This window comes from Aspergillus pseudonomiae, assembly GCF_009193645.1.
Source record: "Aspergillus pseudonomiae strain CBS 119388 unplaced genomic scaffold BDV37scaffold_53, whole genome shotgun sequence".
In the NCBI taxonomy this organism is placed as follows: Eukaryota; Fungi; Ascomycota; class Eurotiomycetes; order Eurotiales; family Aspergillaceae; genus Aspergillus; species Aspergillus pseudonomiae.
Window position 1 is genome coordinate 82,566 of NW_022476045.1, and position 15,798 is coordinate 98,363.

The 15,798-nt window shown below is 51.3% G+C and overlaps 6 protein-coding genes across 6 annotated transcripts; 4 read left to right on the plus strand and 2 right to left on the minus strand.

Moving 5' to 3' along the window:
* The first annotated feature begins 1,147 nt into the window (after positions 1-1,147).
* On the plus strand, positions 1,148-2,923 carry BDV37DRAFT_162234 (sedoheptulose-7-phosphate:D-glyceraldehyde-3-phosphate transaldolase TAL1). The gene is made up of 7 exons (XM_032079184.1): positions 1,148-1,320; positions 1,391-1,409; positions 1,484-1,495; positions 1,555-1,673; positions 1,743-1,907; positions 1,967-2,350; positions 2,412-2,923. Exons 1-7 carry the CDS (start codon positions 1,282-1,284, stop codon positions 2,646-2,648), a joined length of 975 nt encoding a protein of 324 aa, XP_031939560.1. The 5' UTR covers positions 1,148-1,281; the 3' UTR covers positions 2,649-2,923.
* Positions 2,924-3,654: 731 nt separating this feature from the next.
* Positions 3,655-4,743, plus strand: sod1 (superoxide dismutase SOD1; the record flags this gene model as incomplete). The annotated part of the gene is made up of 5 exons (XM_032087600.1): positions 3,655-3,667; positions 4,112-4,291; positions 4,360-4,511; positions 4,565-4,661; positions 4,721-4,743. 5 exons carry the CDS (start codon positions 3,655-3,657, stop codon positions 4,741-4,743), a joined length of 465 nt encoding a protein of 154 aa, XP_031939561.1.
* Positions 4,744-4,980: 237 nt separating this feature from the next.
* On the plus strand, positions 4,981-8,527 carry BDV37DRAFT_162519 (putative transcription factor (Snd1/p100)). The gene is made up of 2 exons (XM_032079186.1): positions 4,981-5,497; positions 5,726-8,527. The coding sequence occupies exons 1-2, from the start codon at positions 5,360-5,362 to the stop codon at positions 8,231-8,233; spliced, it is 2,646 nt and encodes an 881-aa protein (XP_031939562.1). The 5' UTR covers positions 4,981-5,359; the 3' UTR covers positions 8,234-8,527.
* Positions 8,528-10,524, plus strand: BDV37DRAFT_162240 (SEC14 family lipid-binding protein). Its single transcript, XM_032079185.1, has 4 exons — positions 8,528-9,069; positions 9,130-9,271; positions 9,323-9,703; positions 9,758-10,524. The coding sequence occupies exons 1-4, from the start codon at positions 8,822-8,824 to the stop codon at positions 10,253-10,255; spliced, it is 1,269 nt and encodes a 422-aa protein (XP_031939563.1). The 5' UTR covers positions 8,528-8,821; the 3' UTR covers positions 10,256-10,524.
* Positions 10,280-12,973, minus strand: BDV37DRAFT_252831 (POT family-domain-containing protein). Its single transcript, XM_032082483.1, has 3 exons — positions 12,167-12,973; positions 11,750-12,116; positions 10,280-11,693 (listed from the first exon to the last, which is right to left on the minus strand). The coding sequence occupies exons 1-3, from the start codon at positions 12,423-12,425 to the stop codon at positions 10,712-10,714; spliced, it is 1,608 nt and encodes a 535-aa protein (XP_031939564.1). The 5' UTR covers positions 12,426-12,973; the 3' UTR covers positions 10,280-10,711.
* Positions 12,974-13,285: 312 nt separating this feature from the next.
* Positions 13,286-15,002, minus strand: BDV37DRAFT_252833 (aromatic prenyltransferase). Its single transcript, XM_032082484.1, has 2 exons — positions 13,799-15,002; positions 13,286-13,750 (listed from the first exon to the last, which is right to left on the minus strand). Exons 1-2 carry the CDS (start codon positions 14,980-14,982, stop codon positions 13,606-13,608), a joined length of 1,329 nt encoding a protein of 442 aa, XP_031939565.1. The 5' UTR covers positions 14,983-15,002; the 3' UTR covers positions 13,286-13,605.
* Between the last annotated feature and the right edge of the window lie 796 nt (positions 15,003-15,798).

The window sequence follows — 15,798 nt, forward strand, 5'->3', positions numbered from 1 at the left end:
GGCATCTTTTTAGTTGAGAGGTCCATTAAACATAGTATGTATGTGTATCTATATCTATATATCCTCCCGACATGTGGCTAGCTGATGAATCGAGGCTGAGGTGTCAAAGCTCTGCATTGAGCTTTTGTAGTATAGATTTAGTGGCTATTTAATTGTCTAGATTCTACTCCGTACACCATTCCTAATTGGCATACGTTGCGGTGGTGCTCTTCATACCTTGCAATTCTACTGCAGTACATTTCTGGGTCGGGTACAGGAACGAGACGGGATGGCCGAGAAGCATTGAATCCAGGACATTTTGGGAAACATAGAATGTGGATTGCTTTCCCATGCAGGTACTACCGAGTACTAATTTTGTCATATCCTGGGGAAGGGTCAATTTATGCCACGATCGCCGGATAAATCTGTAGCGCTTTGTCCTTCCTTGTTCAGTATTAACCGCGATTGGTATCAATCAATATATTGCATATCTTTGTTTTTCTGCCAGGATCTGGTCATATTTTTAATCCCTTTATGAGATGTACCATTTGAGGAAATCGTTCACTACTAGATAGAATATGCCGAGTAGAACGAATGTTTGCGATGATGTTCCTTGTTCTGATTAATTCCTTTGTCAGCTGCTCACCAAATCCTTAGTTACCATTGATAATACGGAGTCACTAGGTACGGGACTACTCCTCCGTAGTGTCTTCGGTGAAAGGGGAGGGACCTCCATTGAGCGGGGTTTTGTTTGGCGGGATACCAGGTGGACCGCTATACTCCGATGGCCATGCGTTGCCGGAGCACACTGCGCCGACTGAACCGGCTTCTGTTCAGGGGATTCTTGAAGGGGGTTACAATAGCCGTTGTGGATGGTCGCAAGATTTGATGTGAGAAGCAAGTATAGAAACCAAAAGCTGATTTCGCTTCTCTCATGGAGGGTTTGTAGAGAGAGCAGTTCAGTAGTAGTACCTACTAGTTTCGCTGTCACAGTGTCATTTATGCATGTACTGTACGTATCGTACCGGTGACAGTACGGCCTCACTGCCTGAGGCCATGGGTTCCGACCAGGCATAGCGTCATCGTTGCCCCACCATCCCACCTCCCATAGTCAGAAAACCACTGGTTTGCTCCCCTCCGATGCTTCTGCGTCTTTCTGCGATCGCCACGTCCGCCCGTTTTATTTCTACTCCGGCATTTCTTCCTGGACATCGATCCTTCCTTCTTCATACTTTGCTTTCCAATCTTCCCATCTTCTGATTATACCCCCCCGTTGTTCGTGATACCACTCCAGCTTTCACAATGTCTTCTTCTCTTGAGCAGCTCAAGGCCACCGGCACTGTAAGCATTCATTTACCCCTGGTGCCATCTGTATTGCCTCCCAAACTCTGTTGCTAACTTTCTTGCTTAGGTCGTCGTCTGCGACTCTGGTAAGTCTCTCAGTCACTGGGATTTCACCGTCATTATAAGTGATTCAATCCAAGTTAACAATTGATTCTTCAAGGCGACTTTGCCAGTATGTCCATCCCTGTCTTTCCATATTCCCCATCTGGTCATAATCTAACGGAAATGTAGCCATCGGCAAGTACAAGCCCCAGGATGCCACTACCAACCCCTCTTTGATCCTGGCTGCTTCCAAGAAGCCCGAGTACGCCGAACTTATCGACTCCGCCGTCCAGTACGGCAAGAAGCACGTACGTCACCCTCGAGCTTCAGTCTGAATTAATTTCCATATGAGACCAGCGGCCTAACAGTTTACATAGGGCAGCACCGTCGATGAGCAGGTCGACGCCACCCTTGACCGTCTCCTGGTTGAGTTCGGCAAGAAGATCCTTGAAATCATCCCCGGAAAGGTCTCCACCGAGGTTGATGCTCGCTTCTCTTTCGACAAACAGGCCTCCATCGACAAGGCCCTTCACATCATCAAGGTATGGCATAGTCAGATGTACTATGGTTGTAGTACGCGCGTGGCTAACATTATACGTAGCTCTACGAGGAGATTGGTATTCCCAAGGACCGTATCCTGATCAAGATTGCCTCCACCTGGGAGGGTATCAAGGCCGCTGAGGTCCTCCAGCGTGACCACGGCATCAACTGCAACCTGACCCTCATGTTCTCCACCGTCCAGGCCATCGCTGCTGCCGAGGCCAATGCTTACCTCATCTCTCCCTTCGTTGGCCGTATCCTTGACTGGTACAAGGCTGCCCACAAGCGTGACTTCGCTCCTGAGGAGGACCCCGGTGTCAAGTCTGTTCAGAGCATCTTCAACTACTACAAGAAGCACGGCCACAACACCATTGTCATGGGTGCTTCCTTCCGTAACACTGGTGAAATCACCGAGCTTGCTGGCTGTGACTACTTGACCATCTCCGTAAGTTTTGAGCGCCATTTGCTATGACTTGAAAAATCACAGTACTAACGGACACGTGTAGCCCAACCTCCTCGAGGACCTCTACAACTCTACCGCCGCTGTCCCCAAGAAGCTCGACGCCGCCAGCGCCGCCGGCCTTGACATCCCCAAGAAGACCTACATCAACGACGAGGCTCAGTTCCGCTTCGACTTCAACGAGGAGGCTATGGCTGTCGAGAAGCTGCGTGAAGGTATCTCCAAGTTCGCTGCCGACGCCGTGACCCTGAAGGACATCCTCAAGCAGAAGATCCAGGCCTAAAGGGAGACTGTCACTTGCATTAATTAACGTTATGTCCATGCAATGTCTTCATGTAAAAATTGGCGACCTACAAAATTGGTTTAGTAGATACGAATCATGAATGAGTTATATCTTTCACTTTTCTTCCCACGTGTGGCTGCATCTTGCGGGCCTAGATAAGCTTGTTTGATCAGGATTGTAATTGGAGACCCAGTGGTAGGAAAGCAACAAGCTACCAGCCACCAGCATGGAGACGGGACTTGTCGATCTTGAGCTATCGGACCGGAAGTGGAAACGGGCAGTTGTCAAGCTCCATTGCGTGCTTGAAGGCAGGGTCTAGCCGAGGCACAAATGGAACCAACTTGGTTTTAACGCTGAGGGACATTGTATCGTCGGTTGCTACGAACAGAATACGCCCTGACATTTGCAGCCGGAAAACTGCATGAACCGTAGCTCGCCTGGGGACTGGACAGCTGGTCTGCATTAGTAGACTGTAGCACACCTCTCCCTGCATGGTGGGGTCACTTTCGGATGGGGAAACCGGAACAAAGTAGAGCCACCGCTATTGACGACTACACAGTACAGGGTACAGAGTACAAAGTGAACGGACATGGCTGGAGATCTGGACCAGCGGTGCTTAGGAATCGCCGGAAGAGGGAGGTTGACTCGGATTTTCATTTCGTGCAAATACACCACCAGGACGTCATTCCCGAAACGACCCCGCCAAGTGGGGGTGCATTTTCTTGGGTTTCCCGCCGATTTTTCGTACTGTAGGCGGTAACATCAATACCAAGGAGGGACGAACAGCACTGGAAGCTCATCGAATAACTGGTCCGAGTAGTAGTACTGCTTGAAGCTAGTCAGTCAGGATGGAATTCCGTCATATTATTAGTTACCCCTCATCCCACCCCCTTCGCTCTCTTTTCTCCTCTTCTTTCTCCCTTCCATCTTCATCCGTGTATCAATCTATCTTCCCTTCACCTTTATTTTCCCCCCTAAGAATTTAAATTAATTCTCAACCGTCAAAATGGTCAAGGCTGGTAGGTACCCGTCATCTTTATCTGTGTTGTTTGCTATGTTATTGGCTCTGCGTGTGAAGGATCCACGATCGACCGTGGCCGGGGACCTTGAGTGAGCAGATTTGAGCACCTTGTGAAGCAAACCCCCTCGCCTTGCGTGAGCTTCCCAGCCTATCACTGGGCCGCATCCCAGGCCCTGCTTGGGATTTGCAGATTTAGATCTAGATCTCAACCCCAAGGTGCTCATGTGTCATGGTCCCTCGCTCTGTTATGGTTTTACCTGTTCCAGACTGGTCGGCTGGATCGAGTGGTGGACAAGCTTCACCCCATGCGTAAGAGCTTAGACGATGGATCGTTTCCATTGATCGACTACCCCATCGGATCTGGAATCTTTCCGATTTGGAGGAGTCGCTTTTTCTTTGGCACTGCTAGCTCCGAAACGAGAATGAGGACTGACGGCTCTAGTTGCTGTTCTCCGCGGAGACTCCAAGATCTCCGGCACCGTCACCTTCGAGCAGGCGGACGCGAACTCCCTTACCACCGTCTCCTGGAACATCACCGGCCACGACGCCAACGCTGAGCGTGCCTTCCATGTCCACCAGTTCGGTGACAACACCAACGGCTGCACCTCCGCTGGCCCTCACTGTATGTTCCTGGCTTCCCGGCTGCCTTTTCCTAAGCATGCGTGTCACAGGCTGACGACCGTCATTTAGTCAACCCCTTCAGCAAGGAGCACGGTGCTCCCGAGGATGAGAACCGCCACGTCGGTGACTTGGGTAACTTCAAGACCGATGCTGAGGGTAACGCCGTCGGCTCCAAGCAGGACAAGCTTATCAAGCTGATCGGTGCCGAGAGCGTCCTTGGCGTAAGTTCATCTCGAAGGTCGACGGCGCAAGTGCAACAGGCTAATCATCGTAGCGTACTCTCGTCGTCCACGCCGGTACTGACGACCTCGGCCGTGGTGGCCACGAGGAGTCCAAGAAGACTGGCAATGCTGGTGCTCGCCCCGCTTGCGGTAAGTGACTGGCTCACTTGATGAGACCTAACGCAGAATTGTATATTAATGGTGTCTAGGTGTCATTGGCATTGCTGCTTAAACACATAGTTCTAGTCTAATCTAGGATGTGAAGTGCTGGATCAGAATTAGAACAGTCTGCAAGTCAAACTGGGAGGTATCTGGGCGATGCTCAAAAGTTGATCTGGACGGATCTTCTATGTGGTTCCTGGAGGACTGATAGGAGGTTCTGGTCCCGGCGAATTCAATTCTAGAAATTGTATAGGAATGATGACACGAGTTGAATTTTCATTCGATATTCTTTAGATAATTGATTCCCTTGCACCAGTAGATTTGCCTCGAATAGGACTAGTGTTCAGGTGGTTGAAATGAGGACAATCTCCCTTTGGCCAGACTGTTTTCTTCCCCCCACAAATCCCAGCGCAAGTCAGGTGTCCGCCGGGACTAGTCTGGAAGCTCCCCTTCCAACCACATTTCATTTCTCTGCCTACCCCAAACGCCTTTCCCCCCCCTATCAATAAACCTATTCTTTGGCAGTCCAGTCCTACTGTGATTGCTGTTTCTCTGTTCATTCTTTCCCCCGACTTTTATTTTTTATTATTTTTTTTTCTTAACACCAGGATTGATTGTCTCCCCACACTGGTTCCCTCCAGTGCCGTCGATCTTTTATTTTGTCTTATCATTGGTTGCTTGCCAGTATGCCTCTGGAAGCCCGCGTGAAATCTGTCCTGTCCGGCGACACCGTCGTGCTGTCGCATATCACCAATCCAGGACAGGAACGCACCTTGAGCTTGGCATATGTTTCAGCGCCCAGGTTGCGCAGAGAAGGCGATGAGGTGAGCAGGTTTTCCTTTGTGGTGTTTCCCCAATTGCTGCTCCCTCCGTTTGTTTGGGGTCAGGATAGGTGGCCTCTATCTCCGAGCGCCGAGCTCCAATTTTGACAAACATGCCACTTCTACTGCACTGATAGCCATCCTTCACTCTTTTGCTTTCTTTCCCCATTGCTACCAGAGTATCTATGGGAAGGTTTTCAGGGAGATTTCGCTAACTCTTGTTCTCTACAGTCCTATGCTTTCCAATCCCGTGAATTCCTTCGTGAGCTGCTCGTAGGAAAGGTCGTCCAATTTAACGTCTTATATACCATCCCTACCGGTGCCAAACGCGATTACGGTACAATCAAGCTCCCTACTTTTGAAGTCTTGTTGCCCGACATTAGCGTCCAGGAAGGATGGGTCCGCGTCCGCGAGGAAGCCGGTAAACGCGCCGACGAGTCCGAAGAGACCGCCGCCTTGTTACAGCGTTTGCGCGCTCTAGAGGAGCACGCTCAGTCCGAGGAGAAGGGTGTCTGGGCCGGAGCAGACAAGGGCCACACGGAGACCACCTATAAACTTTCCGATGGAAAGGCCCTCGTCGAGGAATATAAAAACAAGCCCCTGGAGGCTATCGTCGAGAGAGTCTTGAACGGGGATAGGCTGGTCCTTCGCCTGCTTCTTACTCCCCAGGAGCACCTGCAGGTTGTGGTTGCAGTCGCCGGTGTCCGGGCGCCAGCTGCCCGACGGGTGAACGCCGAGGGTAAGGAGCAGCCTGCTGAGCCGTTCGGAGATGACGCACACCAGTTCGTCGAGTCCCGGTTGCAGCAGCGTAAGGTCCAAGTGTCCTTGCGGGGTGTCACGCCTCAGGGTCAATTGATCGCAACCGTTCTCCATCCCAATGGTAACATTGCCAAGTTCCTTCTGGAAGAGGGCTTGGCCCGTTGCCACGATCTGCACGCTCCCCTTCTTGGTGCTGATATGGCTAATTTCCGCCGTGCGGAGAAGGCCGCCAAGGATGCTCGGAAGGGTCTGTTTACTGGTCTGGTCGCAAAGGGTCCTGCTGGCGGGGCCGCCGAGGACTACATTGTTAGCCGTGTGCTGAATGCCGATACTCTGTTCCTTAGAAACAAGTCTGGCCAGGAAAAGAAGATCAGCTTGAGCAGTGTTCGCCAGCCGAAGCCATCGGATCCTAAGCAGGCACCCTTCGCGGCCGATGCGAAGGAGTTTGCTCGTAAGAGGCTCATCGGAAAGCATGTTAAGGTGACCATCAACGGCAAGAAGCCTGCTACCGAGGGATACGAAGAAAGGGACGTTGCCACGGTCATCCAGGGAAATACCAACATTGCTTTGGCTCTTGTCGAGGCCGGATACGCTTCTGTCATCCGTCACCGTCAAGATGATGACGACCGCTCCCCCGACTATGATTCTTTGCTGATCGCTGAGGCTGATGCTCAGAAGGACGGTAAGGGAATGTGGTCCCCGAAGCCACCCAAGACGAAACAGTACCAGGACTACTCGGAGAGCGTCCAGAAGGCCAAGATGGAAGTTTCCATCCTCCAGCGGCAAAAGCGCGTGCCGGCTATCGTGGACTTTGTCAAGTCGGGCTCTCGTTTCACCGTTCTGGTGCCTCGTGAGAACGCCAAGCTAACCCTCGTCCTCTCGGGTATCCGCGCCCCACGATCGGCCCGTAACCCCAATGAAGCGTCTGAACCCTTTGGACAGGAAGCACATGACCTGGCGAACAGGCGTTGCATGCAGCGTGATGTTGAAATCGACGTCGAGACCATCGACAAGGTTGGTGGCTTCATCGGCACTCTGTACGTCAACAAGGAGAACTTCACCAAGGTCCTTCTCGAGGAAGGGTTTGCCACTGTTCATGCCTACTCTGCAGAGCAGTCCGGACATGCCACAGAGTACTTCGCAGCGGAGCAGAGGGCCAAGGAAGCCCGCAAGGGACTTTGGCATGACTGGGATCCTAGCAAAGATGTTGAGGAGCAAGAGGAGGAGACCACTGATAACAACACCGCTGATGAAGCTCCTCAGCGCCGCAAGGATTACCGTGATGTAATGGTTACTTACGTTGACCCCACCAACGGTCGCCTGAAGATCCAGCAGATTGGCACCGGCACCTCCGCGCTCACTGAGTTGATGAATGCATTCCGCTCCTTCCACCTGAACAAGGCGAACGAGACACCCTTGCCTGGCCCTCCCAAGGCCGGTGATTTTGTTGCCGCCAAGTTCACTGAGGATAATGAATGGTATCGCGCCAAGGTGCGTCGCAATGACCGTGAGAAACAGCAGGCCGAGGTGCTCTACATCGACTTCGGTAATTCCGAGGTTCTTCCCTGGTCTCGCCTCAGGGCCTTGAGCCAGCCTCAGTTCTCCGTGCAGAAACTCCGTCCCCAGGCCGTGGACGCGGTTCTCTCCATGGCTCAGCTCCCCGGTTCGGGTGACTACCTGCAGGATGCTGCCGAGTTCCTGGAAGAGCAGCTCTACAACCGGGAGCTTGTGGCCAACGTTGACTACGTTTCTCCCGAGGGTACCCTGCACGTTACTTTGATGGACCCCACCGAGTCCAAAAACTTGGACCACAGCATCAACGCTGACCTCGTGCGGGAGGGTCTCGCCATGGTGCCCAGAAAGCTGAAGGCCTGGGAACGTTCTGCCGCGGACACGCTGACCCACCTGCGTAGCCAGGAGGAAGAGGCCAAGCAGGAGAGACGCGGTATGTGGGAGTACGGCGACCTCACCGAGGACTAAAACGCTTTACTGGGACATTGAGTTCTGGAGGTGATGCAGGAAGGGAATTTTTGTGTATAAATATTTGCAGGTAATCTACAATGACTCACAGGAAATGAGCTGTGTATTATGTTCTTTCTTTTACTTTTGGTCATGTTATCCTATAGCATAGTTGACCGGGTTTTGAATATGAATGAATACCAAAAGTTGGGTGGGGATTTACCCCATGGAATTGCCATCCGCGGGATGCAGGGGTTTATGCATGAATTTCTGACATAAGCGGAACTAAAAGTTCACTAATGCCCGACCCCGACTGCAGTCCAAAAGTTCATTCATTGTTACAGTCCAAGTCACCAATTCTGTTTGTCATCGCGTAGTGCTTTGCACCCCAATCTCTTCACCTCCTTCTCCTGACTATCGTCCGGGACTTGAAAAGACTCCGATCGAGTTCCGCACCCGAGCGAAAGGACCAGAAATCGGCCGTGCTAGACGACGATCTTTCTGCCCCGTGCGCCAATTAATCAATCAATTAATCCCTCCTTCATCCGAACGATCCGAAACAGTTTTTTTAACTTCCCAAGACTCGCACAAATATTTAAAGCGAACAAGATGCCTTTGTGGGGGTCGAAATCCAGCCAGGAGAGCGACAATGCCGCGCTAGAAAGCGATCCCAAGAACGACCCCGTTGCGTCGGCGTCTCAGGCCGCGGGGACCGGATGGCTGGTCGGACATTTGAACCATCTCACTGAGGATCAGGAGAAGAAGCTGCAGGAGTTTAAGAAACTATGCGAAGAAAATGGATACTACAAATCCGCGAGTGACACGGAGGAGGCGAGCCATGACGATGCGACAATGCTGTATGTTGTTGGTCTTGGCTGGGTCTTGCGGGGTGTATGGCACTGACGGGGCATTTTTAGGCGGTTCCTGCGCGCCCGCAAATTCGACGTGAATGGCGCTTGGGGCCAATTCAAGGACACCGAGGACTGGCGCAAGGAGAATGCCATCGAGTCTCTGTACGAGAATATCGATGTGGAGTCGTATGACGCCGCGAGGAGGATGGTAGGTTGATCTTATCCTGTGCGATGGAGTTGCATGGCTAATGCGACACAGTACCCTCAATGGACAGGTCGTCGGGACCGCCGCGGTATCCCCGTTTACGTGTTCGAGATCCGGCACCTGAACAGCAAGAACATGGCCGCTTATAACTCCACCATGACCGATCCCTCTGCGACGGCGGAAACGCACAAGTCCTCCACGGTGCCGCAGCGTCTCTTACGTCTCTTTGCCCTCTACGAGAACCTCCTCCGTTTTGTCATGCCCTTGTGCTCCCAGTTGTCCCGCCCGCATCCCGATACGCCCATTGTGAGTTCGAACAACATTGTCGATGTCAGCGGTGTTGGTTTGAAGCAGTTCTGGAACTTGAAGGGTCACATGCAGGACGCGAGCGTTCTGGCTACGGCGCATTACCCGGAGACCCTGGACCGCATTTTTGTGAGCCCCTCCCAGCGGCGTATTTGGTTTATGGAGTCGTGCTAACCAGCAAAGATCATCGGAGCTCCTTCCTTCTTCCCAACCGTCTGGGGCTGGATTAAGCGCTGGTTTGACCCCGTCACTACCTCTAAGATCTTCATCCTCTCCTCCGCCGAGGTCCTGCCTACCCTTAGTTCTTTCATGGACCCGACCACTATCCCCAAGCAGTACGGCGGCCAGCTAGACTGGCAATGGGGCGACATGCCCAACCTTGACGACGAGGCCCGGAAACTTGTGGGCGGGCTGGAGACTCCTCCCGCCGAAGGAGAGAGCAAGCCCAGTTTCATCAAGGGCCCTGTCCTGTTCAAGGGGGACCATGTCGAGGTGCTGGGTAAGGTGAACGGCGAGAGCCGCAAGCGCAGCGTTCCCGTGCCGGTAGCGCAAGCAGCTGCGTCGACCTCCGCCTCGGAGGAGCAGAAGTCGGACGATGCTCTCGCCGCCGAGGTCAACGAGAAGCTCGACCTGCAGAATGGCGCCACCGAGAAGACCGGCAACGGAGACGTCGCTGCTTAACTGTCTTTCCATTCTACATGATGGTTCTTTTCTCATACTTATAATTTTTTTTTTTTTTTTCTTCCAGTGTCTCTGAAAATTGGCGTCATGGTTAAGACTAGATATTGCATGTCTAGAGTCATCTTTGATAATTTGGTTTTGTCATAAGCCTTTGATTGGTTTATCACTTTAGATTTCGGATATATTATTATACCTGGCTACTACTGAATTAGTCAAGAAAATATTGGGGTTCTCACTAGAGCAGTTTTCAACTCGATCTCCGACGTGTGTGCATACGTACAGAACACCCTGACATATGGATATATATATTAAGCTGTCATGCTACAACTAGTAAACCATGCTTATCACACCAAAGACACAAAAAAAAACCAAACCAGTCTCTCCCCATCCACCAAGCTCTATCTAATACATGATATATCCCCACAATATATCATCTACAACCCAACCTAACGACACTCACCCACAAAAAAACCCAAGCACACCCCCCGCCAAAAAATTCTCCAACCCCAGCGTAACATACAACCACGGCACCAACGGATCAACCGTCAAGAACGTCACCGTCATCGCCAGAAGCGCCCCCGCGGACGTCGCCGCCAAATAAACCGCCATAACCAACGACTTCATCGACGTCGGCGCCTGCGTATACGCATACTCGATCCCAGCCACGGCAGCCAGGATCTCCGAGCCAGCGACGAGGATGTACGCAGGGGCCTGGACAAAGACGGAGACCTGGTTCGGGACCCTTCCGCCGAGACAGTCGGGCGCCCGGGGCCGGTCGTAGCAGGGCGGCGCGGCGTAGATGATGCGCTGGACGAAGGAAGCGTAGAACATGGACGTGCCGATCAGGATGAAGCCAGCGGCGATTCTGTGCACGTGGCGCGCTGGGATGCCCTGGCGGCGTAGGAGGGGGATCACGGCGCGGTCGACGAGGGGCAGGAGGAGGAGGACTGTTATGGTGTCGATGTTCGGCATGATGTCGTTCGGGATGCCGTGGGTTTGCATGGTCGCGGCTTGGGAGATGAAGTTGGTGAGGAATTGCGTGTACGCGGCCCAGTAGATCGGGTACAGCAGGAAGATCTTGCAGGAGGAGAGGGCGCGGCGGAGGTCGGAGATGAAGGTGTCGGTCCAGGGGAGGGGGTTTGCGTGGGTTTCTAAGTCTGATGCTGCTTCTGCGAGGTAGCTGGGTCTTGCGTAGTCGAGGTTTCCTTTGTGTTTGATGGCGATCCAGAATGCTCGACATGCGTTGAAGACGATGGAGCTTTCCGGGGGTCTGCTGACGTATTGGTCTTTGCTGGATAGGATGACTGTGAAGCCGATCAGGAAGACGAGCACTGGGAGACTGAATGCGGCGCTGAAGCCGTGCTTCTGCTCGATTGTTGTTGTGAGGAGGGGGCCCAAGGAGCCTATGTTGGTGAATAGATAGAATGTCGAGAATATCCTTGCTGCGGTGTTAGGGTTGACTTTGGTCGGGGTTATTGGTGATGTGTCACGTACCTTTCGATTGTCAGAGCCCTGTCGACGATAACCTCTTCCCCTGAGTCCAGGACGCGTTTGGCTTCCTTGGGACCGGTATATTGCTCTGCGATGAGTGAACTGACATTCGCCTTGATGCCGCCGCCCCCGAGGCCGATAAAGAACAGGGCCACCAGCAGACCTGCCAGCGACACGCCTAAGTCATGGGCAATTGACAACGAGGACAGGAAGAGCATCATCAAGCCGCAGATGTAGAGCGTAGAAGAGTGGATGATGGTCTTCACGCGCCCGAGGTACTGTTCTGCAACAATAGCGCCCATCACTGGGGTAATGTAACACCATAGCAAGAAGCCCTGGTTCACCATCGTGGCATACGCTTGGCCCAGCCCTAGTCACGTCAGACAGAGCGATAGATAGATATGTTTGATTAGCACGTACCGATTCCACCAGGACGCAGAGGGTCATCTCTCGCGTACTGGAGGTAATTCTGCATTGGCCCGAGGGTCCCGAAGAAGGCAAATCTTTCACACAGCTCGATGGTCGCAACGAGCCATACTGACAGGGGAAGTGAATCTGCGATTCTTCTTGTACCATCGGGAGGCGGCGACATGGCCCCTTCGTCGTGCGCCGCATCATCTGAGCTGGAGCTGACGGAGAGCAGCGGCGTGCGTTCGGTTGCGGGCTCTAGAGTCGGCATCTTGAATCAGAGTGATACCAGAGACCATCACAGATAGTCTAAGGATGTATGGATTATCCTGACGCACACCAAGAATAGAGACGCTCAACACAGCCAGGGAACTAGTTGCTTATCTAACGTGACTCTTCTTTGCCCTATCACGTCACTACCTAGGAATTAATCCCTGCCATTTGTTCATCTCGCCTATCAATTGATGAACTCAGTGGGTATTTATAAACTCCGAACAGATAACTAAATCATGCTGCCTGGATCTCGGCATTGGACGTTCGACTTACTCCGACCAGATTGCATTCGGTATCCCTCTTTAAATATGCCCAAAGCACCTATTCCTTCATAACAAGCACTATAGAAGCATCGATTGATGTTGTCTAATGGAAGGTTGCCAAGTGTATGTCAGCGTTCAATCGAACTGTAAAGCTCTGACTGAACCAGGGGTCGGAGTCAGGGCTTGTTATTCCGAATACGGACTGAAGGTATTCCGATGGCCACTTGTAGTAGGTTCATTCCGAGAGCTGTCAAGTTTACCCCGAAACGAGGGATCCTTGACCATTGAGACTTCTCGCATCTGTTTTTTTTTTTTTTTTTTTTTTTTTTTTTTTTTTTTTTTTTTTTTTTTTTTTTTTTTTTTTTTTTTTTTTTTTTTTTTTTTTTTTTTTTTTTTTAATCTTACTGTATGCATATCCTGGATTCAAGATTGGTGCCTGGATCTGTCTAGAATTGGTTCTAGTGAGTACATTTCTGTTGGCTGAAAGGGTGGAAGGAAGGTGGTGATGTTGAGATCACCACTATGGTTGGTTATAAGACGTGGATTAGTAGTGATTACATCCTGAGAGAAGGTTGTGTAGATATGGATCCCATGATTTAAACAGGTTACTGCTATAAAATAGACTATGTTTGAATATAAAGAACATTGTTTTAGATGGAGATTGCTTGTGTGATAGATACCAAAGTTTAGCGAATAAGAGAGGCATACTTGTGTCGAGGTGTGCTCGACTTGAAGGGATAAGATACTGATCCAGGGTCAAGCGTTAAGAATGACGACAATACTTCAAAAATTGGGGATTGCGAGTCATCAGCCCTAGGTTCATACATTCATACCCCGGAATACCCCTCCGTAGTGAGTTCAGGCCGAAAGAGCCAACAAGACCACATTCTAAGCGCAGGACTCATGAAGACCACACTAGGAACTACCCGCAGTCAAATGGGACTGGTTGAAGCTGTCCGGCCACTGGTAGTACACCGTCATATACGGACCAGTTTTCTCCGAGTACGAGAACGACAACCATGCATGCAACGTAACACACTCGGAGATATCAACACCAGGGCTATACGGTTAGCATATCCTATACCAGAAAGGATGAAAGTGCACTTACAAATACTGCAACAGATTCTCGGTATAGGACTTCGCCAATCCCGCACATCCATGTTTCTCAAAGAACGCAGCCAACACATTCGCAATGTCGCGGTCATTCACATCCGCCAGGGGAAAGTAAATCTTCGACTTCGGGTACTTCCTCCCGGACTGCATCTCGAAGTTGTACAGGAACGGCAGCCGAGCCGGCGAGTCACCCGGTTTAGGGGGTTCCCTCAGTCCCTGGGGAAGATCGAACGCCGTCCAGAGTTCCTGAAGCAATTCCAGCCCCTTCATGGTCTCTGGATCGGTCAATCTCCCGCCAAGGGTCCAGTTCCGGGAGAGCGTCTCAAAGTCGAACTGGAACTCCGCGATGTAGACCTTGGCCCGAGCCTTACTAGGCTCCAGCAGATCACAGGCCAAGAAGGTGACGGGGGTCGTCGCCGGATTCACACTCTGGTCTGCAATGAACTCCTCCATGACAGAAAGACACCCGCTCTCGCCCAACTTACCATTGTCGACCTTGCCCAAGGCAGAGAAGATCAGCTCCGAGATGGGTACTTGCTGCGCGAGAGCCTTGAGCTGCGGATAAATGTAAACCTTGACCAACACGTCTCCCCCCTTCATGTCGATTCCAAATACATGCTGGGATTTTGTTGGTTGTTTCTTCAGCTCATCTCTCTCTCGAAGAATGCTCAGCTCCGTATCGGAGACGGTGAGCCCCGCCACCAAGGAATGGTACAGCGATAAGTCCATGGTCGCGCCGAGTCGCTTGAACGTTGTCAATGCCTCGTTCATGATGAGCTGGTTACATGGGTCTTGCCCAGTGGTCGCCATGTAGTGCACCGGCTCGAACCCCATCCGGACTGTGTTCTTGTCCTTGGTGAAGTTTTGGCTGAATTCGAGGGTGCCGATTCCGCCGATGGGGCTCTTGTAGAGGCCCGGTCGCTGGGACGAAGGGTACGGACCCAGCATGGGGATGATGTGTAGGCCCAACAGGAGGAGATATTGATATTGTTGGTCAATGGGATAGTCAGCTGTGGAGAGCAACTTGGACAGAGTTGGCCCAGCTTGCTGCCACCATTGGTACTGGTCTAGATTGGGAAAGGTGAGGGACTTGGTTAAAGTGTGGTAGGGTTGAGACATTTTGGTAGAGAGTAAGTCGGTCGTTGACCTGGACGCTCTTTGGTTTGAATTTCGTAGCATAGAATATAGCAGAGACGCACAACAGGAAAGGTCTAGACCCGGCAGGACAAGCCTTCTTAAACAAATTGCCGACCGGCCACTAGCTGCAGTCTCGCGTCGTGTAGCTCGGAAGGTCTATATCTCTATAACATATTGCCCGGGATAGATCAGATGATCCCTTCCAAATAAGAACGCACGACCGTAAGCGATCTTTCAGTGGGACTCAATCGAGATTCGAGATAGTCGCCATTTTATACTGAAACCTTAGAGTTTTACGTTAAGACACGCACCTTACGGTACTATATAGAAAATCTTGTTCTACAGTACTGATAATACTCTAAGATTATTTATTAGAGCTGATACCTAAACCAAGGATCTTAATATAGTAGTAGGAGCAGGAGCAGTAGCAGTAGCAGTAGATCCAAGCTGAGGGATCACGGTACCTAAGATAGAATAGTTTAAAAGCGTAAATACTTGATGGTTCATATGTATAGCCTATTCTAATTGGTAGATCATATGCGGAGTACGGAGTAATAGATCGATCTACTCGGCTAATATGATAATATCTGTATATGGTACGTTGATATTGGTAAACTTGGTAATATTTACTCTCTCGATGGAGTTCACCGCAGTGGGAACAGGTCATATTTCTTCAAACTTTAGTCTTTGGCCAGAAGAACTTCTCCAATCAACGTACAATATCAGTCGAGTATCTGCAGTCCAATGTAAGTTTTTGCGGCGTTTTACACAGAATAAGCAAGGCTCCCAAACTAGCGACCGCCACCGGTCCAGTTCCGAGTAAAATCTGGTTCTCTATCAAGAAGACCTGGGATGTTC

Excerpts from the sequence above, each read along its gene's own strand:
- BDV37DRAFT_162234 (XM_032079184.1), top strand. The coding sequence starts at position 1,282 with ATGTCTTCTTCTCTTGAGCAGCTCAAGGCCACCGGCACT. Across the intron at positions 1,908-1,966 it reads AGGCCCTTCACATCATCAAG|CTCTACGAGGAGATTGGTAT; the intron begins GTATGGCATAGT and ends CATTATACGTAG. Across the intron at positions 2,351-2,411 it reads GTGACTACTTGACCATCTCC|CCCAACCTCCTCGAGGACCT; the intron begins GTAAGTTTTGAG and ends GGACACGTGTAG.
- BDV37DRAFT_252833 (XM_032082484.1), bottom strand. The coding sequence starts at position 14,982 with ATGCTACGAAATTCAAACCAAAGAGCGTCCAGGTCAACGACCGACTTA. Across the intron at positions 13,751-13,798 it reads GAGAATCTGTTGCAGTATTT|CCCTGGTGTTGATATCTCCG; the intron begins GTAAGTGCACTT and ends CTAACCGTATAG.
- BDV37DRAFT_252831 (XM_032082483.1), bottom strand. The coding sequence starts at position 12,425 with ATGCCGACTCTAGAGCCCGCAACCGAACGCACGCCGCTGCTCTCCGTC. Across the intron at positions 12,117-12,166 it reads TCTGCGTCCTGGTGGAATCG|GGCTGGGCCAAGCGTATGCC; the intron begins GTACGTGCTAAT and ends TGACGTGACTAG. Across the intron at positions 11,694-11,749 it reads AGGGCTCTGACAATCGAAAG|GATATTCTCGACATTCTATC; the intron begins GTACGTGACACA and ends CACCGCAGCAAG.
- BDV37DRAFT_162240 (XM_032079185.1), top strand. The coding sequence starts at position 8,822 with ATGCCTTTGTGGGGGTCGAAATCCAGCCAGGAGAGCGACAATGCCGCG. Across the intron at positions 9,070-9,129 it reads CATGACGATGCGACAATGCT|GCGGTTCCTGCGCGCCCGCA; the intron begins GTATGTTGTTGG and ends GGGCATTTTTAG. Across the intron at positions 9,704-9,757 it reads AGACCCTGGACCGCATTTTT|ATCATCGGAGCTCCTTCCTT; the intron begins GTGAGCCCCTCC and ends TAACCAGCAAAG.
- BDV37DRAFT_162519 (XM_032079186.1), top strand. The coding sequence starts at position 5,360 with ATGCCTCTGGAAGCCCGCGTGAAATCTGTCCTGTCCGGCGACACCGTC. Across the intron at positions 5,498-5,725 it reads TGCGCAGAGAAGGCGATGAG|TCCTATGCTTTCCAATCCCG; the intron begins GTGAGCAGGTTT and ends TGTTCTCTACAG.